The following is a 21,258-nucleotide window of genomic DNA, read 5'->3' as shown; positions in this document are numbered from 1 at the left end:
AGACGAGTATTTTTGGTCAGCCCTGGCATTGTTCTCTAGATGCATTGTAAATCGCCTGGGCGATTGACGAGCTTTCCAGCGCTTAACGCCTGCGAGCAAAATGCGTACCATGCTCTCGTGAGTGCTGCGTGTGCTCGCCACTTTGTTGCAGAGGTAATCCAATCGCCTTTGCGTGGGACGTCATTTCATTCGAGGGAGGGGGTTGTGTGCTCTGATTGAACGTTTGCCATGGGTTGGTTACCGTATGCTGTGGGTGGCTAGGAGTATTGTGATGTAATTTCGACCCCATACTGCACTCGCTTTTCTTCTGTAAAAGACGGCGCCTAGTATGACTCGCGTACCGTGTTTATCAGTGGATAGTTTGTGGAATACTGAGAAAGTGGAGCACCGTGTCTTTGGTCTTTCGGCGGAGAGTGGATTAATTTCTGCCCACGAAGACGATAGGCTCAAGCTAGGTGTTTTCCAGAAAATCAGCTTCAGTTTTTTTATCCCGACAGTTTCGTCTTTCCAATGTTTCTGAAAGCATCGGCGGGCACGTCGATACCGGCGACTGGCTACCTCCGGTCTCTGTATACGGACACGGTAAAAATTGGTCTATTTATATCCGTAAAACAGTCCCATCCCTCGTTTCCCACAGGCGCTAATGGCGAATAATACAGAATTGTTCGATGGCAGTAAACAAGGAAAGAAGAGGCAGTCTCGTACGATGCGTGTTAGTCTGCCAACCGATGAGGTGTGCATGCGGCAACCCTCGCGTGTCTTGTCTTCCAGGATACCGCTGCTTTCCTCTCGTTTTTGAGTCCGCCGTCTTGAACGTTTGCCTTCTGTGGCATTTTCCTGTAGCGCTGTTTTCTCATGTTTCTTCCCCTGTGGACTGAAGTGGGCAATTGTAGTAGAATGACGGCAGTATCACAGGGAACCCCGAACAGGGGGGCAGCGTGTGTGTACAGACCCGCCTGTTCTCACACAACGCCGTCTTAACTGGGTCTTCGTCTCCACCGTTATTTTGCCTTCAACGATCTTCTGTTTTTTCCCTTCTCTTACACACTTGCTGGACTTTTTTCCCTTCACCGCGTTGTCTCATATTAATCAGCTCCTGTGATCTTCTTTTCGACTCGACTCTCACGTCTGTCCATGATAACAAGCCACGTGAGTGTACAGCCGACACTGTTCAGTGTGTAAAATCTACCGGAATTTTCGCTCATTCCCAACATATCCGTGTTCTGGCTTTTTTGTTTTCTTTCGTCTTCTTCCTTTCCTCCTCCCTGATCGTAAGGAGTTGGACAGCCCCCCGACTCTTTCTCAGTTCCGGAAGCGGATGAACCCTGTAGCTAGACAAGCGACTTGAGACGAGGGTCTGTCTGTGGAAGCCCGTTCCTTCTCTGCCTGTTCTTCCCTCGATTGAGTCTTCGTCGTTTTGCTCAGTGCACATGGTCCCATTTACTTACTCTGTCTTGCACCTTTTGACAAGTTTACCGCTCGGCGAAACGCCACTCTTCCCCGTGCAGGATGGATGTAGCGCTTGGACGCGTGGATCGTGTTTATCTCTCTCCTGCGCCAGTTCATTTGCTTGCCTGTCTTTCCGCCATCCGCCAGGACATTTGCTTTCGTTTTTCTTCTTCCTGCTTTTCTTGCTCATGGCGTCCACGGTGTCTCGACCACAAGGCTGACCCCACTTGTGGCCCAGTGGTGTCTCTCCGAGAGCGGTTTTCCCCCCTCTCACTTCTAGTGTTTCCTTTCTCCAGGGCCTCAAACCACAACAGATTGGCCCCGGCGTGGAAGGATCCTTTGAGTTCTTCTGGCGCTCCCAGCGTCTCGGTGTGTCGATACATGCATCTCTTTCTGTGTCGTGTCTTCTGCTCTTCACCGCTCTTGTTCCTTCTTGCCCTTCTCGGCACTTCTCATGGCGACTGCCCCGCCGACGGTGGCTCCTCCCAGGGGCTGGACTGCAGGAGCTGTTTCGTCTTTCAGTGAGGCCGCGCATCCCACTGAAGATCGACCGAGTCTGGTGAACGTTTCTGTCATCGAGGACCTGCAAATTCTGGCGCAATGGGAGTACTGGATTCAGCTCTCTCTCTTCACCGCGGATCTCCACATTGTCGGCGGGTGGAACTTAGCCACTCCGGCGCAGCAGCAGCTGTTTGACGCCAAAGCGAGTGTAAGACCACAGACAGTCGAACACTGGATCCGGCGAACCACGCTCCCACTCATCAGCAACACAAGTCTCGCGCGCTTCCTCGGAGTGCTCGATCTCGAAACCCCTTTGGACAGCTCGTAAACAATGATTTCTTTCTCAGAGAGACACTGGAGAGGCCGTTCGAGGCTGCGTCTCACCAGCGCGATTCATATGAACGCGCGGCACATCTCTTCTACGCAAATATGTGAAGAGACGCAGTGGTGGTAGATTTGAACCTCCCGCCACTCTCGAAACCCCGTAAATCTGTCTTTTGTTCGAGGAGACCCACGCCTGGATTCGCTTGGAGCCGCGGTACTTCTCAGAACCGCATACCTCTGCATAGGTGCACGTCTACTGTCGCTACCACCATATAAATCCGTATATATATATATATATGCTTGTGCAAGTATATGTGTAGGCGTTGAGGACCACAAGAAAATTCGTCGATATGTAAATGTATATGTATATATATATATATGTGCATGCATACACGCAGGCATTGAAGGGCCCGATCGTCTACTCGTTTTTGGACCTGAATGAACTGGAGACGCCGCAGTCTCTCGAAAATATTATCGCAGAGAAGCGCGTGAAGTCCGATTGGAGGAAACAGATCTTTCCGAGTGCAGAGTGCCGGCCGCCTTTTGGATTCGAAGGAAATCCTTCAGGGACTTTTCACGTCATGGTGTGCAAACTGGCGCTTGGATCTGTGCTCGCGAAAGACTCCGAACCTGGCGAAACAGGTAAAGAAGCAGCATGGAATCTGCCGAGGGTCGCTGCCTGCTTCGCTTCCGGAGGCTGCGGTCACCACCTGCTTGCGCATGCAGAGAGGCGCAGGTCTGGCAACCCTGCGACGGGGGAGGGGAGGGTTGAGAGGAAAATGATGTGCGAGAAGAGCAAAGCATGAATGTTCCCTTGCAGAGACGAGAAAGTGGGGAAAGGAGCGGCAAGTTGTAGAGAGATCATTTAAAGAAGACTGGTGCAAGGGAGGGGTATGGATCTTTTAGTTCGACGAAACAGGTTTTTATTTCCAGTACACAGATTTCTACCATCTGCAGATCTCCCCCGATCACGGCTGCTTCCACATAGCTGCATGCGCTTCGATGGGTGGCCAACCTGTTGGAGGTTCGTGCAAGAGGTGACTGTCCACTAGCGTGAGTTCACCTAATACTTGGAATGCCACGTTTCGTTCAATTTTCAATAGGTGATGAAGATTTCAAGTCCTGCGACATTCCTGGGAACTTCACGGCTCTCTCGCGCAGAGATGAATGCGGCGGCAACCGCGGAGGAACGAACAATGAATCAAAGTAACGTTTATCCAAGACACCCCCAAATCGCTTCTCTAAACATACGATATACAGGCATCCTATTCAACAGTGTCTGTCTGTCTATTTTCCTCGATGTGTCTCTATCTTTCTTGATCTATCTCTGTCACTCTATAATCAAGGTACGTGCCTCCACATGCATGCAGCAACGTCGATGCGTGAACACCGCCACTGGCGTCGTGAACTTCACAAACATGTCTATTTTGGGGACGTGCAGCGTGCACTTCTTCGCACGTACGTGTATGCGTATTAGGAGTGAGAGTCGCGTTCGGCTTCCGTTCGTCTCCTCCCCCTTTGTCACTAGTCGCCGTTTCTGGTCTCTGGTCTGCACTTGAAAGCTTCCTATGAATAGAAGGAGACCTCAGCAGAAGACAGTCCGTCGGAGGCTGCGCTTCAGACACAGTTCCTTTCCCTTCCTTCGCTCTTTCTGCAGCGGGGCGTACCGGGTCTTGTACCGACTGAAGCGAGCAGATCAAGTGCTTCCGACGGCGGTGCTGGAGTTCGAAATGAAGCCGCTGAGAATTCAAGTTCGCCAACCCGTCTGCGAAATGTGCGAAGTGCTTCCAGCTACCCTTTACTGCCCCGCAGACCGAGCCCAGCTCTGTGACACATGCGACGAACGCGTTCACTCGGCCACGCGCATGCTCGCTCGACACGTCCGAGTTCCCGCCAACCACGTGAGCAAAACAATTCATACTCCATAGAAAATGAACGCATGCAGAGTCCTCAGTCGAAAGGGCAGCTAAGAGTAAACGCTTCCAGGCTTTCAATCAAATCAATCAAATACGGAGTTAGAGGAGCGCGTGCGAACAAGTCTTAAACGGTCCGCTCGTTACGCGGCGAAAAGAAACCCGGATTCTTGATCGATTGATTCAGACTTGCAAACCGAATAATGAGTAACTGAGTTAAATGGTCCGGGATTGAACTGGGGGTTGGTGGACTGGGCCTCCAGGGAGCTGTGCTCGTGAAACTGGAGAGCAAAGTGAGACAAGAAGCACTCAGTAACGAGTATTTTCAGCGGGCACTGAGAAGAAACGAGAGGGGGCTTTCCAAAGGAGTTCGTAGATACGCAGTCTTGCAAGCAGTTCTCGGTACAGAAGACCTCATCGGCAGGAGTCGTGACGATATTTGTGTAATTGTACACGCAAATGTAACTACGTGTGGAGATGGAGGTGTGTGGGCATTCGCTTCCTACACAATGAGAGTTCACCTACCTAAAGAAGTGAAACTGCGTTTTCATGTGTCAACTGGATTTGATGGCAAACGAACATTCGGGAGTTGGGAGTTTCCCGTAAGCGTCGCGCGCTCGTTTCCTGTCTCTGTTCCGTTTTTTCACTCCTTTCTGCACCCTAGACACCGCCTTGTGCTCGCTAGACGGAGGTTTCTTGCTTTCGCACATTCTGTCTTACCCGGAGGCATCCGTCTCTGGTGTCTCGGTCGCACATGCGCTCGCCCTCGCTGCTCTGTGCGGCCCTCCTCAGTCCCCCCTACAGTTCGGCTCTTGTCCCTACCACCCTTCGGAGATGATCGATTCTGTCTGCATGACGGTAAGCCCTCTGGTGACCTGACAGAAATGTCGAGTAGAGGAAACTCCGTCAACCGTTGCCTATCTTTCATGGCGACTCAGGAAAAAACAAGCTAGTCTGAGAACCACCGAGCTTCTTCACACGCACACACGCACGAGGCTACACAAGTGTCAGCGGCAAGAGAGGCGTCGCAGAGAAGGAAAGAGAAAACTGAACGGACAGAGTAAAGTTGAAGAGTCTCTTAGACCTGTGGCAGACACGCGCGCTTCGCTTGCGGCCTACAATGTGTGAAAAGGTTTCCAAATTTTGACTGGCGTACCCGGCTCAGTTTAAGGGACACGTTTTCACCTGCAAACACTGTCACAGCAAAGTGCCAGTTAAGCGGACAGAATTGTGTCGGTGCTGGATAATGACGCCTCAGGAAGGCATGCTCTTTTTTCTAGTCCTTGTATTAGCCGAGGCAGGTAAGTCGGAAGAAAATACGCTTTTGGAGACGTCCGTATTTCACAATTCTTCAGCATGAAGTTTTCCAAACACAGAATTTCGTGGGTGTAGTACACCCACCAAACTGCAGGAAGCAACGTAAAGCGTGTGAGATTTCCGGTTTTTCTCCTTGATTCTTCGGGGACAAAGTGGACCAGCCGGCTCCACGCGTAAAACGTTGATTTATAAGCTAGATGATCATTTGAAAATGAGGAGAGACGATCACACAGAAAAACGAGAAGGGTAGATAATTCCAGTTGCTCAATCGAGAGTCGAGATCTTTCCTCCGCGATTCCCCGTGTTGAAGCAAACCTACCAGCAACGAATGAGATTTTGCCGCCCCACGCATGTAGATGAATTGCGACGTTTTGATCCTTCTGCACAGTACGCACAGTTCCCCTGTGGAAGCACCCTCGTGGTTGAAGACTTGTTGGCGCAATTCCAGACGAAAGGGTCACATCGGCAAGACTGTATGTCTGTTTTTTCAGTGCTTTGTCGCTCTCTGTCCCCACTGTATCCTGATCGGAAGTCACTCTGCTGCAGGTGAGAACAACATCCGCCATAACTGCGAAAGACTCTCTCAGGTGCCTGTTCCACCACACGTGCATGCATGTGCCCCTCGTGCCAAAGTTAATTCGACAGGCAAACGGACCGCTCTCGCGGACTCCGCCGTCTGGACTAGCAAGCATATATGCCAATACAACTATGCATTTGTGTATGCACATGGAGAGAGTTGGATCTGAATGTTTCGATGACATCCTCACCAGTTCGTCTCTTTGTCTCGTGTTCGAGTGTAGGAACGAGAATGCATATGCATTTCGGTACACGGACAGCCAGTCTGAGTTTCTTGCGTGGGTGAAGATAAGAGAAAGAGATTGAGAGCGCTGCTTGAAACTGGAGCTCCCAGATTTCGCAGATCTTCTCTGTTAGGGCGATGTGTCAGCTGTGTCCTGGCGCGCTCCGTCGACTAACCGTGTCCTCACTGCGTCGGGATTTTCGGATTCTTTCGGCCGCTCTCTGTCGACACGTTGTTTGTGGTTCGGAGGCCAATGGATGCCCATGGAGGAATCATTTTTCTCTGTAGAGAAGAGGTCTTGTTCTACGCGTTATGAGATACAAACAACCAAGTTCTTCATGATTTCTGCACACCGCCATCCCACTGGGCTGCTTAAGAATAAGTGTTGCTCCAAAAGTGCCAATCGTACCCCTAGTCTCATCGACTTCATTGGTGCGTCTCAGTGGTGATTCTCTTCAAGACAAGTGGGTTGGTCCTGAGGAGTGGAAGCATTTCCTTTTGTCTCACTCTGACCGGGCCACATCCTGGTGTCCCTCCCGCTCTTCTTTCCGGGTGTGGAAATTCATGCCTTACTTGGCTTTTCCTTCTTTTTCAAGACTTTTCTGAGCATCCGCTGATCTCCACTCTGGACGCCTACAAGATGGTCATGCAGGATTCCTCTCCAGTAAGGATTTTCGTCTCCGTTCAGCGTTTTGTGTCTTTTGCCGAAAAGTCTTGGGATCCTTTATTCGCGAGCTGCATGCAAAGAATGGGAACCAAGAGCGCCCCACGTCGCCAACACTTGCTTTCGGGCCATTCTCCCTTCGCCAGTTGTCCATCTTCTTCCTTATCTCCGGTTTCATGGGTTTCAAACGTGGTGGGGGTACACGGATCTGAAAAGAGATCAGCTTTCTCTTCTGTACACGTATTACTCCAGCGCACCTGTGAGCCGATTATCGACAAATGCGTCTATATGCAAATATATATATATATATATATATCGGTGATCATCTATATAGATATTCATAGACTTGTGAAGACAAATGTATATATATGTGTATATATGAATAGGTACGCCGGGGATAGCAGGCCAGATATTATTGGGAGTTCTAGTCCTCGGATTGTGTCAGCACTTTTTTTGTGTGTTTGGATATAAGGTACGGGGAAAAAGTGAAGAGGGCGCTGTCGATGATAGCATAGAGCAAGCAGAGAGAGCAAGAGAAAGGAGAGGCTGGGAACGAGAAGCAGAAAAGAGAACTCAAAGTCAAGGATAGACAGAAAGGTTGATTTTTTTTCAGAGCGAAGAGGCGTTGCTGGAGAGGCGACGCCGCATCGATCGCGAGCTGGTGGAGAAGCATCGCCAGCTGGGTCAGCTTCACTCGAATTTCTTGTCTGTCCAGAAGCGGATCGACGAAGCGTCCAAGTAGGCGAGGCGGCCGAGATAAACCTTGGCAGGTTTCACAGAAGAGAGGCTGGAACGCTTTCAGGGATCGCTGGATCAACAAGGCTAGAGAAATGAATGATTCACTAAAACCTCAAGATGGACGGCGGCTTTGTCTCATGCTCTGCATGCGTTCATCCCATACGTTTGTGGCGGGGATATGCACAAGCAGTCCAGTGGGGTGGAGGTGTACGGCAGCCGCAAAGAACTTGGTTGTCTGTATTTCGTTACCAGACTAGGTCACCTTTCAGGTAGTCATTCAAGGCTAACAAAAGATGGCATAAATGCTAAAACTCTCGGATTCTGCATCGACGTACGTTTGAGTTCTCTCTTGTTTGTGCGTCATGAATCGCGCTTCGTAGTTTCACCGACGCGTAGAAAGGGGTAGGGTCCCCTCCTCCCAAAAAAGAGCAGAGATTGAAAATAGTGGTTTCTTCTTGTGCACTGACTTCCACATCTCCACTGTCTCTTCACAGGAACTTGGTTGGCCAGCTGTCTGCAATGAAGGAGAGGAAAACGAACTACCTTCTCGCCGTCAAGCGTGAGCTTCTCAGCGAAATGCTTGTCATCGAATGGATGGAGGTGCGTGCATTCAGGCGAGACCCCCAGAAAGGAAAGAGGTTAAGGTTACAAGATAGAGGAGATCGAAGAGGCTCTGAAAAGGAAAGCGAAACAAGGTCAAACGGAGAGTAGCGGATTTCGAGAAAGGAACTCAGCAGATAAAGCAATCTAGAAAGTAACAGAAATGAAGAAAAAGCACAAGAGTCGGACATGCATTATGCTCTTCTATATCGCTACCTATATATATATATATATATATATCGCTTTTTCTATGCCCTTGTTACATCTGAGTGTCAACAACAACATAAGCATAAAATCATAGGTGCTATGAATCTTGAGACCACTTTTCAGGTACCTTGATCTGGAGGGTAAAGCGCCTCTGACCTATCAACTGCACACGCGTTTCTGAGTAAATCGCTGACGGCTTACATTGCATGCGTAACGTGAAATGTGCCTTTCTAGAATCGGTGCATGCGTGAAAAGCCGGTCCGGTAGTTTGCCACCCCCTCACACTTGTCTCTGTGTATACGTACAACCAGGGTGTCGACATCTTCCATGGCTACCAATGCGTTTCGGAAGTATGTACTTCGAGGGCACAAGACACCTGCGTTTTTTTTTCTGTTTTGTTTACTAGCATGTAATAACTTTGCATGCGCAACCGCACCCTCATCGCACGGATGGTTCACACGTGAAAAGTCTGTTTCCCCATTTCCAATAAGAAGGGAACAAGAGGATAGGAAAAATACACTTCGTTTTAGTGTTGGAATTCTGCGTACTGCTGCTTGTCCTCTCAGACCTTCTTTGCACATTTGCGACTCTCCCTGAGCCCTGCGGAGTTCCTCAGCTACAAGCACAAATTCGATCTGGCTGTAAGGCGCTGCTTCCGCACCGAGAAGAATCGGTGTTCGTCGCCTGTTTGCTTCTACGCATCTTCTCTCGTTCGCGTTATCGCCGCGTTGTTTTCCACGAAGTGCCTTCCGCGGATGGCCTGCCCGCGAGGAGCGTCGTGCGTTTTTCTCTGCCCATGTGTTCATGCTTTTGTCTTGCCTTTTTGAAAACAGATCTTTTTTCCAGGGAAGCCCGCGTCAGTCCGAGAGGGGAGCAAAGACCTGACAATCCCAGCAGATGCGTGTCTGGCACACAGGCTGGGAACAAGCGAAGATCCTCGACGTAGAGGATGAGATGCGTGTAGATGAATGTAGTCAGATAGATAGATGTCGACAGACATCAATATAGGTAGATAGAGATTGATATCCATATGAATAGACATGTTGTTAAATAGAAAGATATACATAGATTGAGATTCGTAGATAGAGATAGAAACGCGTAGGGAGATATATAGAGAGAGATAGATGCGTATGAGGTGTCCTCCCTTGAACTTGACATTGGGAGCTATACGTACGCTGGCTAATGAATCCGTAGGTAGCGCCAACAGCATCATGACTGAAATATGTAAACCAGGGAGTGTAACTAGACTGTTTTTCTCTATCTTTTGGTGTCTTTGTAGGCGGCCAATATATTCGGCGGTGCGGTCAGGGTAGACGTCGACTTGGACTCGATGCCTGCATGGATGTCAGAGAAATTCATCCTCCAAGGCTCCTTCTCAGTCACCACTGCTCCCTACGCTGTCCCCTCTCTGAAAACTCTAGACGTCCCCGCAGATCAACAGTCTGTACGTAACGTGGTCGTCTCGGCGAGTTCTGAAGACACCAAAAACACAAAGCCATATATATATATATATATATGCATGTATGTATGTGCGTATGTTTTCTCTTTGGACAATCAGTACGTAATATTGTCGTCTCTGTGATTCACAAAGACAGAAAAACAGAAAGTCATATATATATATATATATACATCTATACAATTATGTATATATGGAATATCGAAAGAGAGTTGCATGCATGATGTATGGGTACACGTTTTTCGTTTGTGAATGGTCTCATGCCCCACGAGTTCCCTACATCGCTTATGCTGGCGAATGATGGCATTTCTGGCCAACCGTTATTTTCACACACACACACACGCATATATATATATATATATATACGGATACATATGAGGGGGAAAAGAAAAGACATAGAGAGCATCTGTGTCTCTCTTCTTTTCCTCTGACGAGTTACTTTCTCGACAAAAACACAGAAAGAGGTGCAGATGCGTGTATGTAAAAACGCAAGCGTATGTCCACACCAGGCAGGAGCACATTGAGAACAGAGGAACTCTGTGAGATGGAATGACCACGGCGACTGCAGTGGACTGTTTCTGCGCGTTGTCAGATGAACGTTTTCCTGACTCGTCTCGGGTCTCGAACGAGGACGGACAAGATGAAACGAAGCGATGGAAAGGACGAAGATGCAACCGGACCGCTTGCTCTCCTTGACAAGGAAGGTACAGCTTAGCAGAAAGAACTTGCTCCCGCTGCCCAGTCTCTGCATATGTGTGAATTTCCGTGCCTCATTTAAGTTAAATAAAAACATATATGCATCTACATGCATATGTATATATATTCAAACAGGCACGTACGTATGCATTTCGATGGAGAGACGTGGAACAGAGATGGAGGGGCTCGGAAATGGGTTGTCGGTGGGCGACTGGATGCCTCCTAGCATGCATGCTTAAATATCGAGACGGACAGCTGTATCCATCAGCCGTTCTCGTCACGTTTGTAGTGATGCCTGTGCACCCCTAGCTGTCTCTCTTCGTCTGTAGCTCCGCGTTTAAGGTGACACGAAGCCCCTGTTGTGTGTGTGACGTGTCTCCTTCTCTTCGTTCCCCCTGTGTAATTTCCCCTACGCCAAGGTTCTCGTCCAGATGGTAGTGGTGGTGTACCTCTCGTACGTGTCTGCATTCTGTGTGGAGAGGACTAGTGGCATTAGGGAGCTGAGTGTCTTTCTGCTTTCGCGAAAGCGGTCCTCGTCGCCCTGTGGGTTGTATGTCTCGCGTTGATTTTTCAGGCGAGAGTGTTCCAGAAGCGAAGTGGGTCGGTCTCCCCTCCGAGGTCGAGGGACTCGACGAAGGCCGCGTATGTGGCCACACGAAAATGCCTTGCTTCCCGGAGTATGCACGAGACCAAGTTTCCATTGCAGAAGAAGGACCCATCGCTAGCGCCGTCGAATACATCCGTAAGTATCTGTCCTTTCTCCCTCCGAACTCCCTGGACTCAGCTGCTTTTCTTCACCCATTTTAAGAGACACGTATACGTAGATGCATATATATAGTATGAATGTATGTATGTATATATGTACATTTGTGTGCGTATACATCCACATATGCAGACTTGGACTTTCATGAGCCTAAGTGCATGTGTACATGTCGAGTCTTTGTGTTGGTGCGTCTTTTGGGGGGGCTGTCGGAATAACTGACAGTCATGTTGTGTGTGTGGGGTTTCGACACTCTTTTTCGGCATTTGCTTCTGTCCAAATGTTTTCCAGTGTCACCGGACGGTGCCACAGCAATCTGGAACCTGCAGCTAGGGAAGAAACCATATGAAAATTTATTGTTTCACACGTACACACATCCCGATGTGTCTGTATACCATGTTGCGTACTCGTCGGCTTGAGTTCTTGTGTGCATGCGTGTGTCTGTATCGACATACGTGGAGCTGCATACGTGCGTGCAACAAAGAGAGTCTTGTTCCCCGCATTTTCCGTGACGAGTTGACCTATTCATGTGGGTTTTTTCTTCACTAGCTACCTCGGCGGAAGCTGCAACGGATCCCAATGCTCTTCCACCGCAAACGCGGGAGATCGTTGCACGGGCTCGCGAGGCGGAGGAGCGAGGCGAGAATCTTCCCACCCTCATGTCGATTCTCAGTCCTCTCCAGAAGGTCCCTAAGGCCGTGTGTCGCCGCCTCTGGAATCTCTTGTCGGACAACAACTTTATCCCGCTTCTAACGCTGCTCAAGGTAGGGAACCCGCGACAGTTTCTGCTGGCGGAGAGCTGAGTTACATTTATCGCCTGCCCTGCTCGCAACGGAACACGTGGACTCAAATTATCGGCGGGCACCGATAGCTAAGAGTGTTGGATTTCAATATTCTACGACCTCCTTCTTCGAGTATGTGACGGAAATCCGCGGGGTTGAACCAGCAGATTATGTGTGCTGTGAAGGGCAATAACGCGACCGTCGACAGAGCCAGTGTGTGCGTCGGATTCGAATCGACGCATGCCTACACGATTGGTTTCATATGCAGTTGTGACCGTGTGTCGATCACTTGTGTTTATTCCATGTCGAATAAAGGCATAGCCCCCATATGAATTTCAGCTTTAGCTCGTCTTGAGAAAACCTGACGACCGACGTTTCCATACATTCTTCACAGTTGAGGTAGCATCGCATGTGTCGCATGGAGTTTCTTGGCTTTTCAAAGCGTTTCTGTTTGTGCTTCAGGCGTCCGACGGCGATCAGCGCCGGCGACTCGTGGCCGCTGCATGCAATCTGGCGAATTCGTTTTCTGCAGTGCCGGACCTCGCGTATCACCTGTTCCGGGTGCGGAAAAAAAACAGTCAGGGAGCGGAAGGCCACGCAGGGAGGGGCGAACATTAGTAGAGAAAGAAGAGATGGACGGTGGAAACATATCCACGACAAGGGACGGAGTGAAAGCCGAGAAGGCAGACGTAGAGATTTACATGGGACAAAGCGGTAGATTAAGGTGTAGACCATTCTCACCGTTACCGCCCTAAAACAATTCACTTCTCCGCTGTCAACCCCCCGGACGAAAGGTTTTCCTTGTTGGTACATGACTGCATATTCGTCCCGAACCCAGCAGCACTTGCGTGGAAGCACTCTTAGAGGATTAACCAACTCGTAAACGTGACTACGTCATATTGTATACGCAGCGTGTCGACATAAAAAGAAGCAATTGTCGAGCGATACAAGAAGCCCCCAGTGGACCTATACGATGACGTTTAGCATCGATAACTGCACAGGAATCTTCGCATACGCGGCTGTCTCTCCATATATATATATATATATTATATGTATATGCATTCACCGCGGACAGGAGTGTCGTCGTTGGGTCCCTGGTGAATCACTACATGTACGTGTATCTATGCGTTTTCTGAACTACTGTGTTTTGTGTGGATTGTGTGGCGCTATGTGTGGTTCGCCCAGTTGTCTCTACTGTCCCCTCGAAGTCCGGATGTCTTTTGCTTTGCGTTGGTTGTGTTCAGTACGAGTTGAAGTGGGTAGGCCACCTTCCAGCGTCGCTGTTTCTGCACTCTTCATCGCTGCTCTTCCCCTTTCTGTCGTTCGTGACGTCTTCGAAAGAGATGCTTTTGCCGGGCGATCTGTCCTGGCTGCACCAGGTGATGGACCCGGTGTTGGCGGCGGCAGACAGCATCGTGGCGTCGGAGCATTTGAGTGCGGATCAGATTCTCAGAGAGACACCTGCGAAGCTGTTTCGACCCGCAGGCAGCCTGTTTCTGGAGCGGCTGAAGCGACTCTCTCTGGCGGACTTCCCGTGCACGTTTCGCGGGCTGCTTTACCTCCTCGCGGATGCCGTAGACGCGCAACTTCGCGAGTCCCCGGTGACCTCTTTTGCGTCTGCTCATCACGTGACCTCGTCTGCGATCGCGACGTGTGCAGAGACGCTGATTTGTTGCTTTTTCGGGAATTTCATCCTGAGATATGCGCCGAAACACGTCGTCCAGGACGCCAGAGACGGTCTGGGTCGGGCCACCTCCGACTTCTCAGCGGACGAACGAACAGACCTCGTAGGTCTGCGCCGCATGCGCGAGATCGCGGAGCGGTCGCGCGTGCCTCCAACGTACGGCGCCATGGACAAACTCCTTCGGCAAATGGCAAGTTTTTGTTGGGAGGCAGTCAGCTCGCTGCCACGACGAGTTCTGCGCCCAGGCAGCGAAAGAGTGGCCGGCTCAGAGACCCGAGAAGAGCGCGAGAACGGCGACCGAGAAGACGGCAGGCGCAGCAGACCAGACAGCGACGCTCTTGCCACTGAGGCTGCGCTTCGAAATGTCGAGGAACAGTTCCTCGCGCAAGCGGGAAAAGAAATTGTTGACTGGTGCGCTCTCCAACTGAAGCTGCCGCGGCTCGAATCCCCGCTAAAGTTCAGCTCCGCGGTTCTCCGGAAGGCAGCAGACGAAGCCACGGGAGAATTCCTGCAGTACATCTTGCGCCTCGACCGGGATATGCGAGAAGGAACCTTCCAATCTGGCACCCCGGGACTCACCGAAAGGGACGTTGCCACCCCGGCCTACGAAGAACTTCTCGAATTCGCCATACGAGCCAGCACGTATGAAGACCCCGCCTCTGAGGCGCTGGGCTGGCGTTAAAACGCAGCGAATTTTATGATGTGTGTGTAACTTCTCGTCGTACACACACGATTTCTCTGCATGCACACGGGCGTATCCGTCTGCTGAAAGTGCATATATATATATATATATATATATATGGATATCTGTATATATGGACAAGGGAGCACGTGTGGAGAGGATTGGCAAAAGTGACGCGAGAGAGAGACATGTCAAGATGATTTCCAGTTCTGAAAGTGATGTCCAATTGATTTTTTGGTGAATTGTGGCACGAGCACTTGCCGGATAGAGGAGACGTACTGAGTTTTGTGTGCCTCAGCTCGTGAGAGGCGTTTACACAACAGTGGCATAAATGAGACAACAGCAGTTACGTTTCCACCAGTATTGACGTAGAATGATAGTTGAGAGGTCCTGCCTTATTTTGAGCGTGTTTAAGTGTGGCGATGCACCACAAAAGGGGCGTCACTGTAATGCGAATTGCCCTCGACTGCACGAGCGATGGAACACAGCAAAAAAGGAACTTGGGCATGACCGGGGACGCCAATTGGGTTGCATCTTGTGTGTTCATTCATTCCGGAAGTGCACACGATGACTGTCAATTTACACAAAAACACATTCATACGGTTCCCATTAGTGCCAACACAGGTCTTCGGTAAGGATTCGCATGAGTCTCGTAAACCATCGGCGCTAAGCGTAACGCCGACGCTCGGGAGTGTTATTGCTTCTATGGTCATCATAATTGAAGTCCTATTCCCAGACTGGTGCCAACAGATGCACGTTCGATACCAAAGACGAGGCAGAAACCAAAGGAATCAGAAGAGACAAACACGACTGTCCTTCTACCTGCTTAGTCAAAATTCACACCTACAAATTTCACTCTTCCATGCCGATACCAGACAAGCCAACTCGCTGGCTTGCCGTCCAGCATCAGCGATTTCGTCGGATGTTTCATATCACAGAAAAAATCATCTTCCATTTAGCCCTTCTTCAATATTGAATTCAATAGTCCATGGCGTCTGTCAGTGTGCAAAAGGATACACTAGTCCGGGCAGTTTTCAGCGAATTCGGCGTTGGCCCACCTCATACGCAACAGCAAAACACCAGTTGTCAAGATCGATTCAATATGATCGAAATCCAAGTTGTCCGACTGCATCTTTGGTATGAAACAAGCGGTTTCCGCGCTGAGACATCAGTATCAAAAACAATCGTGGCTCACTGGGGAACTCCACAGCAAGGCCCCGTAGGCGAACTGCTCACTAGCTCAAAGAGAACTTGAACCTCCGTTCGCAGTGACTCTGTCTTCCAAAATCCGTCAGGCAATGCGGTGGTGACTCAACTGGCGTTGCCTTCCTGCAATTTCGTCTCCTCTGGTGGACTCATAGTCGAGATCGATGACGCGTTCTCTTCTTCATCAGCAGGAAAAAGGAAATCAATAGCTGTTTCCAGCGGTCTCTCGAGCGAGATGCCGTTTTGGGGCTGTTGTCCGTGAAATGTAAATGTTCTGTCCCCCAAAAAAGTGAGGCGCACACTGCACACAGAGACATATCGTTAGTTATTGTCTCTGAGGAGGCGTGTTTCAGTGAATTGAAACCGGTTGTGGGCGACGAAGGCGGCGGCGGAGGAGAAGCGTCGTCAGCCTTCCAAGAAAAACAGTGAGAATGGCGGTACATATTTGGATGAAATTGCGTCATGACCACGAATTATCGAACAAAGAAGGCTGTGGCCAGCGCAACTTCCAGACGAAGAACCAGAACGACCAGCTCACCCGTTCTTTCTACGAAGCTTAGAAGTCTCGTCACTTGCTTGGAACTGTGTTGTTTCTTCCATTCTAAGGTCTCTTCATCCTCCGGGAGATAGGTCTTTCTTCGTAGATGCCCGCAAGGCAAACACAACGTGAGACGCTGACTAACTAGGTGTCGAGAAGTTCAGAACGTAACATACCGTCGCTTGAGCTCCTGAACAACTGGATGGTGCAAGACGAGTAGGGAGGAAGAGACGGCCAACAAGTTTGAAATACGGGGAAGGCCTTCCCGAATGTCTTCGTCTCTGATGTTTCCGTGCGCCAGTTGATTTGCACCTCAGCATGGACCCGTCACTAAGCAAGGGGGCAGCAACACGACGCGAATATGATTTGACAGGCTGCCTGACTGCCAACGAAAGAGCAAACTGGGCATGTGGTGGGATGCAGAGCCTTGAAGTCCCTTGTAGCATCCAAAGGATACACCATGGTGACACAGTCAGCTACTTTCTCTTTTGTTTCGCACCCGGCAAGCAATGCAGAAGAACAGTGTTACGGAATCGCCGGTGTCGCAGCGGTGATCGCGGGACCGACGCAAGTAACCGCAAACAAAGGGGTAAAGACGCGAATCACCAAGAATCACCAGAGCAGCGTGTCGAAACTCTCCTCATGTTGCCGTATCTCAGAGAATCGAGTTCTGCAACACTAGCTACCGTGTATTCGGTAGACGACGATTAAAAACGCGAAGACGATAAGGGGCGCGTTTGCTCGCTACCAGCAAGATCCCTGCCGCTCACCGACACATGTGGTAGGCCCTGCACACTGTTGCTACGCCTTAAGAAGGCCAGTTCTGGTCTCTGTGTTACCTGAATTATCAAACGTGACACATCTATGTTTCGTACTCTTATCATGCTGGCAAACTGGCTAAATGATGCGTCGTCTGCGTGCCTTCGTTCATGAGAATGATTTCACAGGATCTAGAAGAGCGAAACTTATTAGTCGTACACATTGCCAACGCGTTCTTGCTCCTAAGTTCAGTGTACAAAATCAAATTGCGAGGTCTGTACTCATGCTCCACATGCTGTGATAGGCCACTGCTGCCAACGCACCGATGTGATGCAGACGTAATCATTTAATACTTTCTCCACATCCCAGATTACGCCATTTTGGCAACTTGCAGCGAGCCATTTCGGCAGGAACTCCGCTAAATTGCACCGAACAAATACAATGAATTCATAAATGACGCTTGTGAAAATGTAGCAGCGGAAGCATGTACAATAGCACTTTGCTCCCAAACCGGCCTGCGATTGCCGCAAATGTAGGGTGACGCGAAAAGGCAACAACAAAACAAAAAAAACGCAGCCCCTGATTTTTCTCCACTCGGGCCAGGATCCACACGAACACCCTTTTGTAAACTTTTGATTGAACCATCGATTTTCGTGGTATGATAGACGAGCATGCAGCAATGCACAAAACAAACCGCTTGCTGACACGTAATTCGCACACTACTGGAAGGTACAAGTCCCTATGAGATCAGAGCCACATATCCCGTACCCCCTTCGTACCGAATGTAGGCTGTGTACGTGCGTACTGTACCCCCCTCTGACCAAACGGGGCACGCAGCGTAGATGCTCTGCAAATGGCCCGTCGGGAACTGGAGGACGAGGCATGAAGAAGGAGCACTTTCAACCGCCACCTCCTCTTTCGAAAACAATGTAGCTGCCCTCCTGTAGCAAGGCCCCGCTCCGGGTGGGGAATCCAGCCACAAGAGAGAAACAGACAAGAGACAGCGGACGACGTCGTGCAAATACTGGCCAGCCTACTTTTTTCGACTTGGTTCCTACTAAACGTAAACAACGATGCACACGGGCGAGGTCGCCTCAGGGTAGACGGGACACAGCAAGGATCTAACGACACAAATGTTGTTGTTCAAGTCAAAGCATTTGACAAAATGAACACAACCAAATGCGGATGCCGCCCCGTGTCAAAGTTGAACACGTTCTGTTTGCGACGGCTTGTAGCTGGTCCCTGCATACGCGCTGCGTTCTTGCATGTATTTCCCCCGTGCATGAACCAGCATTGATTCCTACTGTTGTCTGAATCAAAGTTTGGACGGCAAGCAAACCAATCCCATGGTCCATTACTGGTTTCATGCGTTGTTCTCATCTGACACAGGTACATGACGCAACGCACCCAAGTCCGGTTGCTCCTTTCTAAGAACGCATACACGCTCAACGGGCACCTGAGCATTTTGTGCCTCCTTGAGGGCATTTCTGACTGTGTCGTGATAACATGCTGAAAGAGGAAGTAAGGGAAGGCGAATACCCGGCGGAATCCTTCCGAGTTCCGCTAGAAGCCACTTTGACGCCGTTGGGTTCGGCTCGCAGAAGAGGTTCTTGTGGAGACCCATGAGTTGGCCATCAATTTGTTTGGCCTTTTCTCGATCTCCTCTGAGAGCCAACTGGCACATGTAATGCATCTGTCGCGGCACTATATTGCTTGTGACGCTGATTACTCCGTCACACGCTCCCGCGAGCATGGCTTCGCAGCTCTGGCAGTCTTCTCCACTGAAAATCCTGAAGGCAGGGCCGAGGAGTTTCCTCTGGGCTTTGAATCTCTCGAAGTTCCCTGATGCTTCTTTGTTTCCAATGACGTTTTGCGCTTCCGTTGCAATTTTCGCGATCGTCTCCGGCAGTAGATCACACGCTGTCCGGCCTGGCACATTGTAGGTGATGATTGGGAAGTCAGGTACGGCAGCCGCAATTGTACGGTAGTGCTCAACTAGAGCTGCTTGTGTAGGCTTGTTGTAATAAGGTGTTACAACAAGGGCTGCATCTGCACCTAATTCCTGAGCTCTTTTTGTCTTTTCAACAGAAGTTGCTGTGCAGTTTGTGCCTGTGCCTGCTATCACAGCCACACGTCCGGCTGCAACACCAACGCAGATGCTGACAACTGTCTCCCATTCTCTACATGTCAAGGTCGGGGATTCGCCAGTCGTACCCGTCGCCACAATGGCATCTGTCCCCTCACCGATATGCCATTCGACCAATCTCTTCAGGGCCTGGGAAGGAAAGGCAGAACAATAGACAAACACACGCCAAAGGGAACATCACCTAGCTACCCATCTTGTCCATTGATGGATGCACCCATTAGTACCTGGCCATATGCACGGGAAACATACGTACACAAATATACTGTGCGCAACTGCTTATGTGTAGGAGCGTAATAACTGTTCATTTGAAGCAAGGTAAGAACCTGCTGAAAGCCTTTTCAGATAGAACATAGTTGCCGATGAACGTTCAGTTGCAAGACTTTGGTGCCGCATTCTAAAACGGCCCAATGATTTTTTCCACGACTCCTATTTTCCATCCCAATCAACAAAGAACAAGATGTGCTCCTAAGTTCAGTGATAGGTGAGACAGCGCCCACAGAACGCTAGTTAAATATGGATTCAATCATGGAAAACGAGAACTCTGGCTTTCATGTCAGTCTTACACAGAAAGCCCCCCCCCCCACAGCGTACGCCCTATCCTTTCATGATAATCCCTAGCTGAACGCGCCCACTCAGAACAAAGGAAAATACTACCGGCGGGGTTGCCTGAGCGTTTTCCAATTCGATTTCTGCCCCTCCACGTGTTCGGCGTTCTCTCCAATATTGCCCACCTCAACATCCAGTTCGTGTGGAGGTTCCGCCTTCATTGGAGTCACGAGAGCCACAAGCGACCCTTGCAGCGTCGACATCTCTTTCTTGTACTCTGGCCGGCAGGATGTCATCCTGACTGTTTTTTCAGCGTGGAGCAGGCAGGACAAAAGTGAGACATGAACAGGATGTTTTGGATGGTTTGTTTTGAAATGATGTAAGAGAGAAAGCGCCGCGCATACGCATTTGCAAGGACCAGACAATGAATGAAAAATGAATACAGAGTTGGATCGCACAAGTTTAGTGACAAGCACGAGAAAGAGCAATCTGAAACCATGCCAGCGACAAAGCAGAGAAAAGAAGCACGCAGGTTATAGATCAGTCTCGTACACGCACATCTTTTGACCTACGTTGGTTCAGGGGGAGCGGCTCAGGCAGCTCAACGAAAAGATGGACCATGAAAAAAGCTGTTTCTCCCTTTGATTCAAGTTCTCTTTTTCGAAAAAAACAAGACACATCGATGCCTCGTTTTGGTGTGGAGAAAAACTGCGGAGCGAAAGTCGAGCGCAGCTGTCCCAGAGGCTGATACTGAAGGAAAATGTACGTTGGAGAGAGATATGGTGACGAAAGACCCCACACCAGAACTGGTAAGGCGGTATCACGAACACCGGGAGAGCTTGAAAAAAAGCAATGCCTTATGTGAGACCAGCCTGATGAATTCCATTCAGATGAACGAGAGCAAAATACTATCATCTGTCAGAGCCCCCGAGGTCTGGATTTGTCCGTCAGTAGTAGTGTGCTACAGTTCCCCGCTTTTTTCAGAGCCTTATATTCCACCATTTCGGCTCCAAGTCACGAGCGATGAAGCCAGCTTGCATCTTACGCGCCAAAACATGTGAATCCCGACTGCAGAACAGTTGGTTGACCTGCAATTCCGGAACAAAGCTGACTTATTCCTGGCGCGGCTCTATTTGCAGTGAAGATATGTAGGAAATTTCAGACAAATTGAAGTGGATCACGCAGTAAACCAGTGCCTCAGATCTGTCTCTGACTGTGTAAACGCAGGACCAAGAAGGGAACTCGAGCGGCATCACGCTGTAGAAAGCGAGTTAGGGCCGCACTGGGGGAACCCAGGTCACGGTTATTGCCAGGATACGCAGAGGTGTCGAACATTGTTTCAAAGAACATAACAGCCAATAAAGAGAGCAGAACATATACCACCCACCAAGAGGGAACAGCTCAAATCCGAAAAAGGAGAGGAAGGCTCCCGGGTTCCAGGAACGCAGAGCGTGTGTATACTGAAGACAGAGGCACATTGTGAAACTACCT

The 21,258-nt window shown here is 49.8% G+C and overlaps 3 protein-coding genes across 3 annotated transcripts; 1 reads left to right on the top strand and 2 right to left on the bottom strand.

The window, feature by feature from the left end:
• Positions 1–646: 646 nt before the first annotated feature.
• TGME49_242320 (B-box zinc finger domain-containing protein) lies at positions 647–15,307 on the top strand. The gene is made up of 16 exons (XM_002366721.2): positions 647–2,158; positions 2,673–2,916; positions 3,378–3,480; positions 3,932–4,175; positions 4,980–5,045; positions 5,996–6,050; positions 6,900–6,967; positions 7,581–7,705; positions 8,200–8,305; positions 9,079–9,153; positions 9,792–9,956; positions 10,561–10,672; positions 11,239–11,406; positions 11,974–12,188; positions 12,669–12,767; positions 13,451–15,307. Exons 1-16 carry the CDS (start codon positions 1,904–1,906, stop codon positions 14,570–14,572), a joined length of 3,222 nt encoding a protein of 1,073 aa, XP_002366762.1. The 5' UTR covers positions 647–1,903; the 3' UTR covers positions 14,573–15,307.
• TGME49_242310 (hypothetical protein) lies at positions 14,921–16,995 on the bottom strand. Its single transcript, XM_002366720.2, has 2 exons — positions 16,493–16,995; positions 14,921–16,188 (listed from the first exon to the last, which is right to left on the bottom strand). Exons 1-2 carry the CDS (start codon positions 16,760–16,762, stop codon positions 15,928–15,930), a joined length of 531 nt encoding a protein of 176 aa, XP_002366761.1. The 5' UTR covers positions 16,763–16,995; the 3' UTR covers positions 14,921–15,927.
• A 1,443-nt stretch (positions 16,996–18,438) lies between these two features.
• TGME49_242300 (dihydrodipicolinate synthase) lies at positions 18,439–20,234 on the bottom strand (the record flags this gene model as incomplete). The annotated part of the gene is made up of 2 exons (XM_002366719.2): positions 19,953–20,234; positions 18,439–19,350 (listed from the first exon to the last, which is right to left on the bottom strand). The coding sequence occupies exons 1-2, from the start codon at positions 20,061–20,063 to the stop codon at positions 18,439–18,441; spliced, it is 1,023 nt and encodes a 340-aa protein (XP_002366760.1). The 5' UTR covers positions 20,064–20,234.
• Between the last annotated feature and the right edge of the window lie 1,024 nt (positions 20,235–21,258).

This window comes from Toxoplasma gondii, chromosome VI (genome assembly GCF_000006565.2).
Source record: "Toxoplasma gondii ME49 chromosome VI, whole genome shotgun sequence".
In the NCBI taxonomy this organism is placed as follows: domain Eukaryota; phylum Apicomplexa; class Conoidasida; order Eucoccidiorida; family Sarcocystidae; genus Toxoplasma; species Toxoplasma gondii.
This window is presented reverse-complemented; position numbering and strand designations above follow the sequence as displayed.